At 38.0% G+C, this 19,306-nt stretch overlaps 2 protein-coding genes across 3 annotated transcripts in view; one reads left to right on the forward strand and one right to left on the reverse strand.

Annotated features, from left to right (window-relative positions):
- Positions 1-12,300, reverse strand: part of KPNA4 (karyopherin subunit alpha 4) — a 160,521-nt gene extending 148,221 nt beyond the window's left edge. Inside the window, exon 1 of the mRNA XM_081828834.1 lies at positions 12,245-12,300. Within this exon, the coding sequence (XP_081684960.1) occupies positions 12,245-12,277 (33 nt within the window). The 5' untranslated portion in view covers positions 12,278-12,300. The remainder of the gene's footprint in view (positions 1-12,244) is intronic.
- PPM1L (protein phosphatase, Mg2+/Mn2+ dependent 1L) overlaps positions 1-19,306 on the forward strand; it is a 398,046-nt gene that overhangs the window by 88,577 nt on the left and 290,163 nt on the right. The gene's annotated exons all lie outside the window — the stretch shown is intronic.

The following is a 19,306-nucleotide window of genomic DNA, read 5'->3' on the forward strand; positions in this document are numbered from 1 at the left end:
CAAAGCTACTAAGAGATTAAGAAAAAGAATGCTAAATATGGGGCACCTGGTGGCTCATCTGGTTAAGCATCCAACTCTTGATTTTGACTCAGGTCATGATCTCAGGATCTTGAGATGGAGCCCTCTTGGGCTTGGTGCTGGGCATGGAGCCTGCTTAAGATTCTCTCTCTCCCCCTCTCCCTGCCCCTCCCCCACCCCCACTCTTTGTTGAGCATGCTCTCTCTTCAAAAAAAAAAAAAAAGAATGCTAATAAAAGGAGACTTTTTGTAATCAAGGGGTCACTGCAGAAGCCCAATAAGAAGCCTTAGGAGTGGGTCAGCCGGACCAGGAGTGAATTCCTGAGGTAGGGAAGAGGACAAGCTAAAGCTCTAGAGTGGAAAAAAGGGGTGATACAATTAAAGGTTTCAACTCCTCAACACAGAGGAATTCAAGAAGTTTTAAAAATTGTCAGTTAAGATGTCTGCCTTAGACAAGATGAATTGACAAGACAAGAACAAGAGGGATAAAGAAGAATTAGTGTATAACACAACTTCTTTGGTGTACCTTGGTTCCTTGGCAGTGAAGAGAGTCCCTAAGAGACTGCTTCTCTTGAATCTCCCAGGCTTTTCTCAGTTGTTAAGGGAGAGCTCACACTCATTCAACACCTACCACATTGCAGGATCCATATTAATCTTCTTTATCATTTAAGATTTGCAATAGCTCTATGTCAAAGTACAATTTTCAAAGTTAAAAACATAACTTTCATATGAAAACAAAGTCAACATGTGTCAAAAATGTATTCAACTCGGGGCGCCTGGGTGGCTCAGTCGTTAAGCATCTGCCTTCGGCTCAGGTCATGATCCCAGCATCCTGGGATCAAGCCCCACATCGGGCTCCCTGCTCAGCGAGAAGCCTGCTTCTCCCTCTCCCTCTCCCCCTGCTTGTGTTCCTGCTCTCCCTCTCTCTCTCTGTCAAATAAATAAATAAAATCATAAAAAAAAATGTATTCAACTCATTAACGACGAATGAAGAAACTGGGAAGATGGCAAAGTTGTTTTCTAAGAGCATTTGAGGAAGAGGGGTTTGTGTAGCACATAAAGAATGTTTTGTTTCTTTTTAAAATAGTCAGGCAGAGCAAGACAAATACCTTATGATATCTCTTATATGTGGAATCTAAAAAGAACTGAACTCAAAAAGAAAACCAAACAGTGAAATGATGGCTACCAGGAGATAGGGGGTGGGGGAATGGGGGAAATGTTGTTTAAGGGTACATATTTGCAACTAGTAGAAATAAGTCCTGGAGATCTAATATACAGTACAGTGATTATACACAACAAAACTGTATTATAAACATTAAACTTGATACTAGATGTTAGTTGTTTCCATCACTAGAAGAAATGATAAGTATGTGATGTGACAGAGGCGTTAGTTACTATTACAATGGCAATCATATTGCAATATAATGTATCAAATTAGTATATTGTACACCTTAAATTTACACAATGTTATATGTCAATTATATCTCAATTTTTAAAAATCTGTTATTGGAAAAAAAGAATGTTAATGTACCACAGACAATAAAATTGTGACCTTTGGTGTTATTTTTTTTCTACTGAACAGAAATCTACAAATTAATATGTAACTTGTAATCTTGGAAGCTCTAATCAAATAGCAAATAGGAAAGTCAAACAAGGTAAATTTTAGGGAATCAAACAATCCTTGGGCAGGCCTGATAAACAATGACCAAGCATAACATTGAAAGCACATGAAATCATGCTTTCATTTTTATAATTTCTTTTTTTAAAAGAATTTTTTATTTAAGAAATTAATTTATTTGAGAGAGAGAGAGACAGAGTGAGAGAGATCATGAGCAGGGGGGGAAGGGCAGAAGGAGAAGCTCAGCAGGGAGCCCAATGTGGGACTCGATCCCAGGACCCTGGAATCATGACCTGAGCTAAGGCAGACGCTTGACTGACTGAGCCATCCAGGTGCCCCACGTTTTTGTAATTTCTTATTTAATCTCCAGCCTTTTTCTCTCTAGACTGAAAGCTCCCTGGGGTCAGGAGCTGGCTGTGTCTTGTCTTTTTCACTATTGTAAAAAACATGCAAACTCATATTGTGCCGTGACAAGTGGTAAGTATGCAGTGAATAAATGTTTAGCTGAACTGAATGAATGTTTAGCTGGACTGAACTGAATTTTAGAAAGGCTAGTAACTCGATTAAAGCAAATATTAGATGAGTGGCAGATTTCCTGAGATTTCTTATAACTTCTCAATAGGGAGGTGTATTAGTTTTCTAGGACTGTTGTCACAAATTATCACAAACTGGGTACCCTAAAACAACAGAAATTTATTATCTCACAGTTCTGGAGTCTAAATGTCTGAAATCAAGGAGGTAGTTGGGCCATGATCCTTCTGAAGTCTCTAAAGAATCCTTCCTTGTCTTTTCCTAGCTGCTGGTGGTCGCCACCAATCCTTGGTGTTTCTTGTCTTTTAGCTGCCTCTCTCCTGTTTCTGCCTGTCTTTACATGGTTGTCTTCCCTCTATGTGTGTCTGTATCATAAGGACACCAGGGATTGATGGGGTCCCACCCTAATCCGGTATGACCTCATTTTACTTTTATCTTCATTAAATCTGCAAAGACTCTATTTTCAAGTTGCATGACATTCACAGTACCCAGCATTAGGACTTGAACATATCTTTATGGGGGACACAAGTCACAATTTACAGTAGGTTTTGGAGCCAGGAGGTCTTGGGTTTGAATACCTCTGGACCATTTAGTCAGCTGAGGGTTTCTCACTGTTGTTTGTAGGCTTTCTGTTTCCCCAGGTGCTGGGGAAAAATTCTGTTCTTAGCCGGGTGGAGTTTCAGAAGCCCCAGGCACTTATCGGGACTATTTTACATCAAGTCACCTTGATATTATATCTCAACTTCTAATAATAAATCCCTTTCATGTTCCCCACAATGAAGTCCTTGCCTTTCACCCAGGTTCTAGTAAATGGCTTCTTATCTTGACCCTGCCATGTCTGAGGTGTTGGTACCTGCTTGGGAGACCAGTTCTTCTGGGATCTAGACCATGTCCTGCTCCTGCAAGGGTACCCAGCTGCCAAGGCTCCGGATGAGCAGCATGAGTTACTAAACAAGGAGGAGCAGACACTCCACTCTGATTGGCAAGGAGGAAAGTGACTGCAGGTGACCTGTTCCTTTCTGCAATCCGCCTGGCCCTTGCACGAGGGGTGGTCAACAGATTTTTAATCCAGGTGGGTGCTAGTAGCAGGACATCAAAGAGCCTGTGCCCGAGATGCCTTCTGGGATTGGGGAACAGCCACCGTTCGCAGCCCTTGGTGGCTGTAAAGAGCAGTAGTCTTCACGTTTTGGCTTAAAAAAACTTGCAAATCAATTTTGAAAAACTAGGAATCCCCTCACACATTTAGTTAGCTTCTGAAATTCTTCACCATTAGTTTAAATAATTGCCAAAATTGTAATTTTTGACATTTTGTAACATGTTAACGTTTAAAAATAAAACTGTTTCATTACTCTTTTAAAAGCTTCCGGAGGAATCTAAATACTATAATGATTTGATATCCGCTACTATGTCTTTGCACTTTTTAAAAAATATTTTATTTATTCATTTGAGAGAGAATGAGATAGAGAGAGCATGAGAGGGGGGAGGGTCAGAGGGAGAAGCCTGATGTGGGACTCGATCCCGTGACTCCAGGATCATGACCTGAGCCGAAGGCAGTCGCTTAACCAACTGAGCCACCCAGGCGCCCTGTCTTTGCATTTTTATGAACAGTATCTCTTAAAATGGTTGGAATTTTCCCGTATTTCTTTTTTCTTCCTTGAATTCACATTTCCATCTTAATTCTACCACAGAATTTAACCCTGAATACATTTTTAAGCATGGAAGTCTTTTATTATTTACTCTGTCCGATTCCTCTGCAAAAAAAAAAAAAAAAAAACCCACAAAAACACAAATAAAATAAACTCCATAACTTAAAATTGTCTTCTTGACAATAACCATAAGGTTTGGGGATTAATACATTCTTCTTTTGGGTTGAATTATTATAACCATTATCAGTACATAATCAAAGCAACACAAAGATAATAAATTTTGGTAAATAATCAACTAAAACAAAACATAAAATTTTTATTGGAAATCCAGTTCCCAATGAAATAACTGGGTTTTCCCCTACAATTAGTTTATGAACCTATGAATGATTATTACTTACTGCTGGAATGAGACAGAGTTTTGTATTCTATTACTTTTTCATTTTTATAGGTATCTGCATTAAGAAATTTTATATATTATTATTATATTTATATATTATATTTACTATATATTCTATATTATTATATAACACTATATATTTATATATTATAATATTATTATGTTATTATAAATAGGTAACAAAAATGGAAGGAGTTAGGTAATAACAATTCCATCCAATCCTTTGAGTTCCTTCTGACTTATGTGCCCAAGATAATGATAATAAATAATTATTTTAACTCATCTATTATCTGACAATTTAATTAGATCTTCTTTCAAATGGGCAAAAGAAATGAAGTGGAAACTACACAACTTACAAAATGATTTGTTGCCCAATTGTCAGAGGCATTCGTTTTCCCAAATTTCTGAGAAATATATTGGAAAGGCTTTACCAAGGCTTAACAAGTGATTAGTAATTATACTTATTACTCTGTGACTTTGAGATAACTTAAGGAATTCAGTATGCCCAGAGAGAACTGGGAAAATTGAAATGTCACTTATTTTCTATACCTGTGCCAATACAATATGTTTTATAAAATGCTGTTATCTTATCACATCATTTAAACATGCTTTAATCTAAATCTTGGAGCTGAAAATTTTCTTTATTTGGATAGTAGAAGGGTCTAATTGGCAAACCTGTCATCTTTGTTAGTCCAATCAGTTCCAATCAGATTTAGTGTCTATCAGAAAAAGTCTGACCTCATTTTTCAACTTAAATATATGTGTTATGCATTTTAAAAAACAGTATAGAAATCACTGGGAAATGGTTATGGAACATATTTTGTAAGATTACTCAACAGTCAAGGTTTAAATGATGTAGATCTAACATGGTTAATTCATCAATGCTATAACAAGTTATAAATAGGTAGTAAATAAAAATGCTAGTTCTCATTACTTAATTTATAACAATACAATGTAATCTGTAGCTTAAAATATTAGTTTGTGAGATAAGAGTATGATAAAAAGTACGCTGAGATGCTGGTATTCAGCTTTTGGGAGTAACTAAATAAGAGTCATATCTAAAATTAGAATTAACTCCATTAATTTTGTTAGACATAATGACCAAGCTTCCTATATATTTAAAGAAAAAGAAATATAAATAGTACTATTAGAAATAATCAGCTCAGCAGCTAACATTTATTTGTTTAAAAAATAGAAAATATTAAACATTGAGATGAAATAAGATCAAGATTGATTGTAATTGAAAGAAATATTTCATTGTATGATTTGATAAAAATAGATTATAACTCTATATTGCACCAATTCTCAAACACTATAAAGTTTTACAGGTGGTTTTTACCCACTGAGTCTTTAAATTCTTGGTAATTCAAGAAAACATTTTAGTTACATGAAGAATCAGTTACTGTGGTAGATAGTGTCTAAGGTGATTCTCCATGAACCTTGCCACCCGGAATTCACACCTTTTTGTAATCCCTTCCCTTCAGTTCTAACCAACAGAATATGGCAAAGGCGATGGGAAACAATTCTGTGACTATGTAATGTTATGTAGGGCTCTGCCTTGCTAGGAAACACTTTAGAACCTCTCCTTGGCTGGTTTGGTGAAGTAATTGGCCATACTGAGGAAGCTTATGTGGCAAGGGATTGTGAATGGCCTTTAGGAGCTGATTGTGGTCTCAAAAAGCTAAAGACTGCTAGAACTAGACAGTCAGCAAGAAGCCAAGGCCCTCAGTCCTACAACTCCAGGAAGTGAATTCTGCCAAAAACCTGAGTGAGACTGGAAGTTGATCCTTCTCCAGTCAAATCTTCAGATGAGAATTCAGCCCAGCTAATATTCTGATTGCAACCTTATGAGACCCCATGCGGAAGACTCAGCTAAACTCTGACTAGACCCTTAACTCACAGAAACTGTGAAATAATAAATGTGTGTTGTTTTAAGCTGCTAGGTTTGTGATAATTTGTTGGGCAGCAATAGATAACTAATACACTAATCTATTCAGCTTTGGCATTGTTAAGGTGCTTTTCTTTATAAATAACTACAAATCCTAGAAAAGAATATTAAAATATCTGAAAAGAATTGTTTATGTTTAAATATGGTGGGGAGAAGTCCTCATGTTTTTAAGCACTAAATATATCTCATTGATTATTTTTTTGCTTTGCTTTCATGGAACTCTTTGGAATGGAGTTCCACTGGAGTTATTCCATAACTCATGGAATAATGCTTTTTTATTTTTCTTTTTTTGTCAGTAGATAGGAAATGGAAGAGGCAAAGTCCTTACATGAGAATTTTCATTTTTCCCATTACCTTACTACCACATGGCAGAATCCTTAGGTCAAAATACTCTGTTTATAGCACAAAGTTTTCCTCTTAACAGAAATGTATACAAGACTAGGAAAGACAACAAGCTCTAAGGGTTATTATGACCTGATTAATCATTAAAGTAATCTACTCTTTGTTCAGCCCCCTGGAGGTTTTTACACTCAAAGAAATGCTCCACTGTAAGGCTTGGGGTGGGTGAGAGGTGTGTCTTTATTTTAAAAGTGGGAGAAGGGCTGATGTGAACACAGGCACATTCTCTGGCATATCAGTTTTGGGAAAGAGTATCTCCGGAAGTTAAGGATCTGGAAATTGATTCTCTTTACATTTTCCCTGTTTACATATCCCTTGGAAAGTTTTAGGAATTGGCGATTAATCAGAGGCATCCCTAACAACTAAAACATCCAGCCTCCTGATGCTGATGTTTAGAGCCAGGCTTCAGTGCTCAAAGGAAAGATAAAACTGAAGGGAAGAAAACAGTCTCCACCCTGCTGAAGCTTATGTTTTGGTGGAAGGAGACAAAGACTAAACAAAATTAATAAGTTATATAGTACGTTAGGAGGTTGTTACAGAAGAAAATAAAGAGGTGGGATGAAAGTATGAAGACTGCAGTTTAAAGAGTTGGTAAGAGAAATCCTCAGTGAGCAGGTTGAATTTGAACAAAGATTTGAAGGAGGAGAGGGCAGGAGCTATGTTAATATCCGGAAGAGAGTTCCATGCAAAGTAAAGTGAATCTGATTGGTATTGGGTTTCTAATCTGTAACATCACGTACTGGAAAACAATGAATCAGTATTTTTATAAGATTATGAGGGAATGGTTGTATCCCTGGAATTCTATACCCATCTAAACCATCATTCACGTAATGGGGGAAGAAAAAGCAACTTTAAATATGCAAGAACTTATATCTCCTTTAGGACAAATGTACTTGAGGAAGTTATTTCAGTCAAATTAATGTGATCCAGAAAGAAAGATGTCAAGAAAAGAAGAAAAAAAACATAGTCTACAAGAAATGGTGTTGAGCAATAAAACTAGTAAAAATTATAATTAAATCTAAGTAATTGTTTAAAGTTGTGGTTGAAGAGTTTAATATCATTTAAAAGGTTTTTTTGAAATAGAAGAAGAATAATGTTAAAAAAAAAGAGCCTACAGTTTTATATACAGATTTTTAGAAAAAAAAACATGGAAAATGGCACAGTACAAATGTGGGGAGAAGTGTAGTAGAGAAGGGGCAAGTAAAAAGCATTACAAACTTTTTATCTTTTTGGGAGAAAGACATAGAAACATTAACTCTTGCCTTTTTTTCTTTCGAACATTTAAAGGTTAACACAATCAGAATGAAAATGGAGTATAAAGCCTTATCCTTATAAGAAGGGCAAAAATGAGTGGTACTGATAGAGAGTATGGCTTTATCTTGAAGCTTCATTTTGCAGTAACAGTAACCAGTAGAAGGAAAAAAATTTTTTTAAAGGAAGAGAGGGAAAATGGGAGAGAATGTGAGTATGTATGTAAAATATATTTGAAACAGGGAGTTAACAGTAATGATGAACCAGGTAATAAACCCAGTATAACCTTGATATAAACTTCCTGCTGAGAACTAGAAAAATCTCAAGGAAAAAAATATACTCACTCTCCTTCTCCTTCTACCTCCTTTTTTCACTCTTCTCCCATTTCTTTGGAGAAGATGGAAGCCTAGAGAGAAATGTGAGCCCATTTGGGACTGATTTTTCCTAGTGACATCTACCAATTCTAGAAGAGTTGAAGGACAAAAACTGAGTAGAGTTCCTGAGAGAGTCCTAAGGTTAGGACGACAAAAATGGTGTTCAAGACCCATCAAACCAGGAGGCCTTGGTAAGCCCTCCAGTCTTTGGGCTATGATCTGGAAGGGCTATCCTCTAGAGTAAACCAGAAATGACTGGCCTTCCCCAGCACTGAAGGCCAGCTTTAAATAATCTCAATCAGGATTAAAGAAATCGGGAATTGCTAGTGTCTCCAGCCACCAACCAGAAGTAAACATAAATCCTCCCTACAACTTATATACACCGTCTGATATTAGTAACAAGACCTTTAGGATACAAGACAGCATGTTCAAAACTGAGGGAAGAAACACAAAATACAAATGGATCTGTGGAGGGTCTAGATATTGGAGTTATCACTCACAGACTTTAGCTACCTCAGTATGTTCAAGAAAATTAAAGGGGGCGCCTGGGTGGCTCAGTCAGTTAAGTGACGAACTCTTGATTTCAGCTCACGTAGTGATCTCAGGGTTGTGGGACTGAGCCCCGCGTCTGGCTCTGTGCTGGGCATGTAGCCTGCTTAATATTCTCTCTCTCTCCATCTCCCTCTGCCCCTCCCTCTCTAAAAAAAGAAAAGAAAAGAAGACACAAAATTTCAGTGGTGAACCATAAAACACATGTGCACGTACATGCACACACGTGCACACACACACACAAAGCAGATGGAAATTCTAGAACTGAAAAAATATGGTAATTGAAATTAAAAACTCATCTTTTTAGGGGCACCTAGCTGGCTTTGTCAGTGGAGCATGCTACCCTGATCTCGGGCTCCTGAATTCAAGCCCCATGTTGGGTGTAAAGATTACTTAAAAGAAAAAAACAACTCCTCTTTTTAAAGTCCAGTCATATGATCCAATAGATCCGGTACAGCTTATGGAATTGAAGTGCATTGGTCGGGTATTACCCACTGGTCTAAGTAGATACGCAACACTAGGTGGGGGCAGGGTACTGGATCAGCCAGGAGCCTAGGAGCAAAACTGAGAATGCTCAAGGGAAAGTAAAAATGTTTCAATATTACAAAATCAGTTATTACACATTAACAAATTAAGGGTGAAATATTAATCATCATATAGATGAAAAAATAAATTTAATAAAATCAAATATTAATTCTTGACTCTTAGAATTGACTCTTTGTAAACTAAGAGAAGACAATTACCTTAATGATATCAAAATTATGTTCCAGGAATCAACAACACACATTGTACTTGAATGAAATACAAGACTAGACCTATTTCTGTTAAGTTTAGAAATTAGGGATATCTATCTTTTTTACTATTTTTTAACATTCTTCTGAATGTTCTAGTGAATGCCATTCAGAAAAGTAAACAAAAAGCATACTATCAGAAAAGAAAAGCAAAATTATTTGCAGATGATATAATCTAGATATGTATATCCAGGAATCCCAGGATAGTTGACTTAAAGACATATTAAACCAATGGAAAGATCAGATAACCAGATATGAGATAAATATTTTTTGAAAATCAGGATATACAGCATGGCAATTTGCACTAAGCAGAGGTTACAGGCAAGCCAACAGTGGTAAACATATCTAGCACTTCAGGCTGGCATAATATTAACACAAAACCTGATGAAGTTTAGGATAACACCACACACACACACACACACACACACAACCAGACCAATCTCTTTTATGCATTAGCTTTCCTTTCCTGTAGTTATAGTTGGTAAGAAAGCACAGGAAAAAAAAACAACTTTCTTCAGAATAACAAACTATAAAATACCCAAGACACACTTAACAAGGAATATCTAAGGCATAAATATATTGAATATAAAAGATGGTTTCAATAATTTGAGGAATATATTCTTATATGAGGAATTTCAATATCTTCAATATAATAGTCCTCCTCAATAAATTCAATGCAATCCTCATCCAAATCTCAGAGTCTGGGGTGGGGGTTGTGGAAAAGACAGATGAACAATGCATACTAAAATTTCTCTGGAGAATAAATTAATTAAAATCACTATGAATATTTTGAAGATGAAGATTAATGATGGGGGACTTACCCTACCCAATATCAAAACATACTGTATTTTATAAATTATAGTTATTAAATAGTGTGGTACTGATCCAGGAATCAATAAATAAAGTGAAATCTGTAAATTATACACACACACATAAATGTATTTGTATAAATTAAGTATATGATAAAGATACTATATTTCCAGGGGCGCCTGGGTGGCTCAGTTGTTAAGCGTTTGCCTTCAGCTCAGGTCATGATCCCAGGGTCCTGGGATCGAGCCCCACATCGGGCTCCCTGCTCAGCGGGGAGCCTGCTTCTCCCACTCCACCTGCTTGTGTTCCCTCTCTCCTGTCTCTCTCTCTCTCTGTCAAATAAATAAATAAAATCTTTAAAAAAAAAAAAAAGATACTATATTTCCAGTCAGTGGGAGAAGATACAGATTACTCAGTGTATGGTGCTGTGTTAATTGAATAGCCCTTTGAAATATGTATGTATAATATAATATATATGTTCCTGTTTCATATCATAATTAAAATAATTATCAGAAATATGAAATGTTTATATATAAAAGGGAAAACACTGAAGTAATAGAAAATAGTAGAAAATATAATCTCTGATGGGAAGAAGTTTCATTAGCACGTATCAAAATCATAAAGAAAAGATTGACAAGTTTGAGTGCATCAAGGCACCAAAAACAGCTAAAATGAAAAATTGGGAAAATACCTAAGCATGTGTGGCAGAAAAAAATTACTCTTAATGAATAAAGGGCCTTTGCAAATAAATGATGAAAAAGGTAACCAACGTGATAGATAAATGAGCAAAGGACATGAAGAGGTAATTCAAAAAAGAAATGCAAGTGACCAATAAGCATTTGAAGAGACCTCAGACTCAGGAACAATCAAAGAAATGCAAATTAAAGTGAGATGACTTTTTTATTTCCAGTTTGACTGGCAAAGATGAAAAAGTCACGTTGGTGAGAGTGTGAGGAAACAGACTTTGTTAATGGCAATGTAAACTGGTACAGCTTTGCTGAAGGTTAGTTAGGCAATATATATGGAAATTTTTTAGTGTGTAAGGCCTCGAATTCAGAAATGCCACTTACAGGAGTTAATCCTAAGTATCATGTGTACAGATGGACAAAAGTGTATATTGCAATATCACAAACAGCCTAAATTTCATGAGAGGGGATCGGTTAAGTGAACAAAGATATATCCACAGAAGAGAATATGCAGCCATGAAAACTAACAACATAGATCTATGAAAACATGGCTACTACACATTAAGAGAAAAAAATCAAGTTGCACTCGTAACTTGCTGCTGGGAGAGTGAATTGGTAGGGTAGTTTGGCAACATCTATCAAAAATTTAAATGCAAAAACGCTCTAACTCAAACATACTTTTCTAAATATAATAAAGATGTATATGTGTCTGCTCTTTGAGGCATTTTTTAATAGATTTTACTTTTTAGAATAGCTTTAGATTTACAGATAAGTTGAGAAGATAGTACAGAATTCTCATAGACCCCCGTGCTCAGTTTCCCCTTATTATCACCATTTTACATTAATATGGTACATTTGTAAGAATTAATGAACTGATATTGATACATTATTAGTAACAATATTCCATAATATATTCCGATTCCTTAGTTTTTTTTCCAGTTTTATTGAAAAATAATTGACCTATTCGCCATTAAGTTTAAGGTGTATAGCATTGTTCTGAGCAGAAAATTCACGGTAGCCATACTCTCAGTTTTGAAGGGGGAAAAACACTTTATCGATATCATAAAAATCTAATAGAAACAGCAAGAAAGGGAAATCTGCACACAGATGATGGCAATAGTAAGCAGTAAAGGAGAATAAGACTAAGTTACATCAAATCAGGTCCGTACCCTGTCAAATAAATAAATAAAATCTTTAAAAAAAAAAGAAAGAAAATCAGGTACTTACAACATCCAACCTCATTAGCTGGGGAATGCCCATGGGGACAGCTGGGCTGGAGTCCTGATTGAGAGGCCTGGGTGGACCGTCCTCCCCTCAGGTGAAACTTCCAACGGACCATCCCCATAAGGTCCGTATTTATAGGGCAAATGATGGGCGTCTGAAGCTAAGCATTTGTTTGCCTACGTGCAGTTTGGAGCGAGCTGCATTTTTATGTTATCATGTCTTTACACTTCAAGGACCCTGGGCTAGGTGTGCTTGCCTCCTGTCCCAGATTCCACCGGGGGATGGGGCGGGGGGAAGGGAGGGCATTGCCCAGCCTGGAGCCTGGAGCCTAGAGCCGGAGGGGATGTAAGGCAAGATTTATAGCTCTTGGAGTCTAGACCAGAAAGGCCAGTGTTGACCTGGAGGCCAGCTAATGTCAACTAATCAGGCTCCTGAGGTCACTTATGCAGCACAAGTCTTACAAACAACATTCCTTAACCTGCCTGTGTACATGCAGGTCAGGGTGGTCAGTTATGCAGGACAAATCACAGAAACTTGTATCCGTACCATACAAGCATGATGGTTTGATTTACATATATTGTGAAGGACTACCACAATAGGTTCAGCTAACATCCGTCTTCTCATATCAGTATCTTTTTCTTTAGTTTTTACTTAATGTCCTTTTTTATTCTAGGATTCTATCCAGGATACCCCATTACATGTACTTGTCATGTCTCCTTAGGCTCTTCTTGGCTGTGACAGTTTCTTAGACTTATCTTATTTTTTATTATCTCAACATTTTTGAGGAGTACTGGTCAAGTATTCATAGAATACCCTTCTATTGGAGTTTGTCTGATTTTTTTTGTGATTAGCTTGGAGTTATGGATTTTTGGAGGAAGACAACAGAGATAACAGTGTCATTTGGAGCATATCAAGTGTGCACACTAGCAACATGATTTATTACTGTTGATGTCAACCTTGATCACCTGGCTGAGATAGTGGAGGCATTTTTTTTTTTTTTAAGTTGTAAAACACTAAAGTTAACCTAAAACATCTCTATGTAGGGGATAATTGTACATGTGTGCAGTGGTACATTATGCCACATTAAGAGTAAAGAAGTAGGGCGCCTGGGTGGCTCAGATGGTTAAGCGTCTGCCTTCGGCTCAGGTCATGATACCAGGGTCCTGGGATCGAGTCCCGCATCGGGCTCTCTGCTCCTTGGGAGCCTGCTTCTCCCTCTGCCTCTCTCTCTCTCTGTCTCTCATGAATAAATAAATAAAATCTTAAAAAAAAAAAAAAGAGTAAAGAGGTAGGGGCGCCTGGGTGGCTCAGTTAGTTAAGCATCTGACTCTTGGTTTCAGCTCAGGTCATGATCTCAGGGTCATGAGATTGAGCCCTGCGTCGGGCTCCATTGGGAGTCTGCTTAAGACTTTCTCTCCATCTGCCCCTCCCCCTGCTCTCTCTCTCTTTCTAAAATAAATAAGTAAATCTTTTTTAAAAAGGAGTAAAGAGGTAGATCTATATATGATACTACCAGAAGGTATTCAAGATGAATATAAAAAATAAGTTACAAATAGTATGATCTTATGCAAAAAAGAACATATACATAAACATTCATTCAGGGTCCTTGCACCTGCTATTCTCTCTGCCTGGACACAATTCCCCTCTCAGATTTCCCACCATCTGCTTAACTTGCTCCCTCATCTCCTTCAGGTCTCTGCTCAAATGGCAGGAGTTCGGGGGCAGGAACGAGCAGTAGTAGGGAGCAGTGGATTTTCTGGGAGGCCATGGCAAAACTCCTGGGAGAGGATGAATGGTGGCTTCTGGTGGTAGCCATGGAGAGGGAGAAGCAGACTCCCCGCTGAGCAGGAAGCCGGATGTGGGGCTCGATCTCAGGATCGTGACCTGAGCCGAAGGCAGACGCTTCACTGACAGAGCCACCCAGGTGCCCCTAAAAAAATTTTTTTTGTAATGACCGTACAACTTTTGTGACAGAAAAAAAAGAGTATGTAGGACTTTCCTTTGATTTCATTAATGATATTGTCTTCTAAATGTTGCCTGGATTCAAACATCTTGAGCCTTTTGGCAGATGTTGTGGAATCTGAGAAAGGATTAGCAGATCGTAGATTACCTAGACCCAGGGGACATTTCTACCAAAAGAAAAAGACTGTGGAACTCCATAAATTTGTACCCTTTAGACATATTACCCTGACTCTGATAGTAGTAAATTGGTAATAAATGCTCAGAGCATATGATGCTCAGAAGACTTGATTGTTAGTGACTTCTAAATTGAGGGATCAATAGGAATAATATATGCCTGGAGACAGATGTCTTCATGCTGCGTGATCTCAGAAGAGTAGGGAGCTGTGGAAGCCCCCTTGGGAGTTGGAGGCAGTGGAGGGGCGAGTTTGGAGCAGGAATGGAGCATAGCTGCTTTGTTTAGTTTTGCATGTTGAACTTCTCCTCATCCTTTGTACAAAGGGATTGGGACTAAACTAAATCTGAAAACAATACTAAAACCTATTATTTATCAGAGAAATAGTTTTGAATTGGCAGAAGTAAGTTCTAGGTGAATGGAACAGATGTCACGGACACTCTGACCAGTATACAGAAGTCAAATTTGTGGCTATTCAAAGTCCATTCAAGTAGAGGGTCAACAAGGAGCTTCCCAGGTGCCAGAGAACTCCCCAAATTGCTGGATTGTATCTACATCAGTGAAATATAGCAAGATGGAGAAAAGCCGATTTATGAGAACTTCTGTGGTGGAGATGACTAAAGGTAGTTGGAAAGCATTCATTCATTTATTTATTAAGTATTCACTGCTTGCTTTCTGTATGCCTAGCATTGTCCTGGATGCTGGGAATAGGCAGTGAATGAAAAGCCAGAGCTCCTGTTCTTGTAGAGACTACATTCTAGTGGGGGGTATGGACAGTACAGAATAACTATAGAAAATTCCAGGGAGAGACAAGAGCTATGAAGAAGTTAAAGCAGATTAAGGGGACAGTGTGAGGGGAAGAACATTTTGTATAGGGTGGAAAGGAAAGACTTTTATTTTTATTTTTAAAGATTTTTATTTATTTATTATTTAGAGAGAGAGAGAATGATAGAGAGAGAGCATGAGAGGGAGGAGGGTCAGAGGGAGAAGCAGGCTCCCTGCTGAGCAGGGAGCCCAATGCGGGACTCGATCCTGGGACTCCAGGATCATGACCTGAGCCAAAGGCAGTCGCTTAACCAACTGAGCCACCCAGGCACCCCAGAGAGGAAAGACTTGAAAGGCGACTTTGAGCAGAGATCCGACAGGGTAAGGGAGCAATGGGGAAGAGCATACCACAAAGAAAAAAACAGAATCACAAAGGCCAGGAGGCATTTGAGGAACAAAAAAAAGACCAGTGTGGCTGGAGTGGAGAAAGACCTGGGAAGGAGATGGGCCAGAACACTTTTATAGGGTCACGGATGTGGATTCTGAGACCTCCAAGGAGACTTAATTAAGGAGCATCAAATCATCACAAAATTCCTTCTAAGGTGTGTAAGTCTGTGTAGTTTATTTTGTGGTGGGGCTTTTGTTTCGCTGAGTGTGTGGGACATACAGATTTGGAGCCTGGGCTGACCCTCAGAGCAGGGAAGCTATGCGTTGTCCTTCTCGCCTTCTGGGCTCTTCCTGCACACAATTCTGAGCCTCTCTAAATAAATGGTGAGTCAATACTGAAAGAACAGAGGATGGGAGTAGTTTGAAATTGTGACTCTACCTTGGTGCCCATTTATTCTTAAAATTGTCTTGTCTGATGACCAGATAAAATGAGAAGGGTCTGAAAACTTAGCAAAGATAACCCCCTGGCTGAGGCCCCCTTCCACCTACAAAGCCTGCAGTGGCCATTCAAGGCTTTCTCTCTGTGCTGAGTCTCTGGCTCTGACTCTTTTGTCTTCCTGTTCCCCATGTAAGGACTCTCATGATTACATTGGGCCCACCCAGATAATCCAGGATAATGTCTTTAAGGTTGGCTGATTAACATATCTAATTCTATCTACAACCTTAATTCCCAAATACATTTTTTATTTCAATATTAATTTTGTTGTACTTACGCTTTTTAACGTAAGCTTCCTCAAACCTGTTTTTGAAAGAAGGCAATGAGAAATGGACCCTAATATACTTAACAAATATTAATTATGGACAGACTGTGTGGTGGTAGAGAAGTCAAAGAGTTGTCTTGTGGTTTTCCCTGTACCTCCACCTCACCATTAAAATAAAAAGAGTGGGGCTGCGTCAAAAGGTGAGTTGATAACCTTGAACCCATTCTCCTTTTCTCAGAGCTGACAGTCCATTTTACAATGTTCTCAATCCAGTTTTTGAGGGGGGTAAGGACTGAATTGGCCACTATATTAGTTATTTATTCTTGCTTACCAAGTTATCTCTGAATTTAGAGACTGAAACATAAAACATGTATTATCTCACTGTTTCTCTGGGTCACATTTGTCTGGGTACAGCTTAGTAGGGTGTTTCTGGCTCAAGTTGCAGTCAGGATAATATCTGAAGGCTTGACTAGGGGAAGATCCACTTCTAAGCTCACTCGTGTGTTGTGTTGTCAATGGTATTCAGTTCCTCATAGGGTGTTGGACTGAAGTGCCTCAGTTACTTGCTGGCCATGAGTTGGAAGCTTCCATCAGCTCTTTACCATGTCGGCCTCTCCACTGGGTACTCACAACATGGCAGCTGCCTTCCCTCTGAGGGGGGTCCAAGATGGAAACCACGGTCTTTTTGTAACCTGATCTCAGAAGTGACATCCTATCACTTTGGCCACATCCTATTCTTTAGAAGTGAGTCAACAGGTCCAGCCCACACTCAAGGATGGGACTGCACAAGTTCATGAATACCAGGAGTGGGGGATTGTCGGGAGTTATCTTAGAGGCTACCATTTGGAATCCATGTGGACATAAAAAACATGTGTCAATTTAACTCCCATTAAAAAGAGATAAATGTAGAGGATGTGACACTAGAAAATGATGCATCTCAGAAGCAACAATCTACACTTTTGATTAACGAGTATAAACTAAATTATATCAAGCAAAGAGTAGCCACAATGCAATTGTTACTACTATCTACCATGATGTTTAGACAGAATTTCTCTATACGGGACCAAATTTTTCCCTCACAGAGTTTGCAACTGACGTTATAAACAGCAAAACAATAAAAAGGTAGTAGATGTGTGTTGAAATAAGTGGAGCCTAAGAGCGTTTATTAGAAAAGTGAAAATATTACTAGAATTCTCCATTACTAGAATCCATTCTGGAGTAGCAAAAAAAAAAAAAATCATACTAATCTAAATATATTAGAACTGAAGGAAAACCATACATCAGAACATTCACAGAAACCCATAGTATGTATTTGGTTACTGTGAGAACAATTTAATGCAAAACAAATAATAAGGCATGGCAAATGTAATTTCAATAGTAAGGGACTGATGATATTAAAAAATTCAGAAGAAGTAGTAGTATATGTATAGTAATATCTCTGAAAACATAGATGTCATTTATATTTGGGTGTTTTTTTTTAATGGTAGCTAGACATATACAATTTAAGAAATATAATTATTTTTATTGCTTTCCCTTTCTGTATTTCCCTTTTTCCTTAGTTCAATTTCCTTTTTCTTTTCTAATTTTTTTGTTTCTTCTATATGTCACTTCTTTTTTTTTTTTTTAAAGATTTTATTTATTTATTTGACACAGAGAGAGTGAGAGAGAGAGAGAGCATAAGCAGGGGGAGTGGCAGGCAGGCAGAGGGAGAGGCAGGCTCTGTGCTGAGCAAGGAGCCCGATGTGGGACTCGATCCCAGGACCCCGGGATTATGACCTGAGCTGAAGGCAGACGCTTAACGACTGAGCCACCCAGGTGCCCCTATATGTCACTTCTTAAGTTATTGTTGATTAAACTTTGTTTCTAATTTTATAAATACAACTAGGTTTTACAATAATATATCTTGAATCACAAGTATATGGAACAAATATTTTAGTTACTCTCGGGTTCCCAACTTATTTTCCTCAAGGGAAGATACTGAGAGGATATTAACTTCCTGATCTGATACACCTTGCTTGCACAACAGGTAATTGAGCATCCTCTTCTGTTCAATATCTTTGATCTTGAATTCACTGAGGTCCAGGGACTTTGTGTTTTAATATTAAAACATGGATCGGGGTGCCTGGGTGGCTCAGTTGGTTAGGTGTTGGACTCTTGATTTTGGATCAGGTCACGATCTCAGGGTCATGAGATGAGTCCCGCCTCAGGTTCTGTGCTGAGCGTGAAGACTGCTTAAGATCCTCTGTCCCCTCTTCCGCTCCTCCTTCCTCCTCCCCCAACCCTGGCTCTCTCTCTCTCTCAAATCAATCAATGAATCAATCAATCAATCATGGATCAGGTATGACAGGATACCACTACTAATTATAACTTGATTATTTTAACTTTATTGAGGTATAATTGACACATAATAAAATGAATATTAAAAACTCAAATCTGAATTTTACTTTTTTAAAAAAAGATTTTATTCATTTATTTGATAGAGAGAGAGAGAGAGCACAAGCTGGGGGAGTGGCAGGCAGAGGGAGAGGGAGAAGCAGGCTCCCTGCTGAGCAAGGAGCCTGATGCGGGACTCGATGTGGGTCTTGATGTGGGTCTCAGTCCCAGGACCCTGGGATTATGACCTGTGCCAAAGGCAGACACTTAACCGACTGAACCACCCAGACATCCCTGAATTTTACTTGTTTCTTTTCACTTTATGATTGTGCTTTGAGTATTTGGAGAGAAATACTTCTCTCAAGGTAGAACATAAACAAATTTCTAACAAATTTTTTTTTTCAGTCATCAATAACATTTTTATTTCAGGTACAGCTGCAACTACACAGAACAATGAATTTTTTTCCAACTAGTTTCATTTCAGGATGGCTTCTGTTACATAAGGAAGTACTCCACAAGCAATTTTTAACAAAATAATGAACTCAGAAATCTGTAGTAACTTTTAAAGATGTACTTATTTTCAAATCAGATTACAACCTAAGGTTACAAAATAGTCTAGATTGCATCCATTTTTTCCCCCTGTAG

Source organism: Leptonychotes weddellii, chromosome 1 (assembly GCF_054177405.1).
Source record: "Leptonychotes weddellii isolate Sample4059 chromosome 1, ASM5417740v2, whole genome shotgun sequence".
Classification (NCBI taxonomy): Eukaryota; Metazoa; Chordata; class Mammalia; order Carnivora; family Phocidae; genus Leptonychotes; species Leptonychotes weddellii.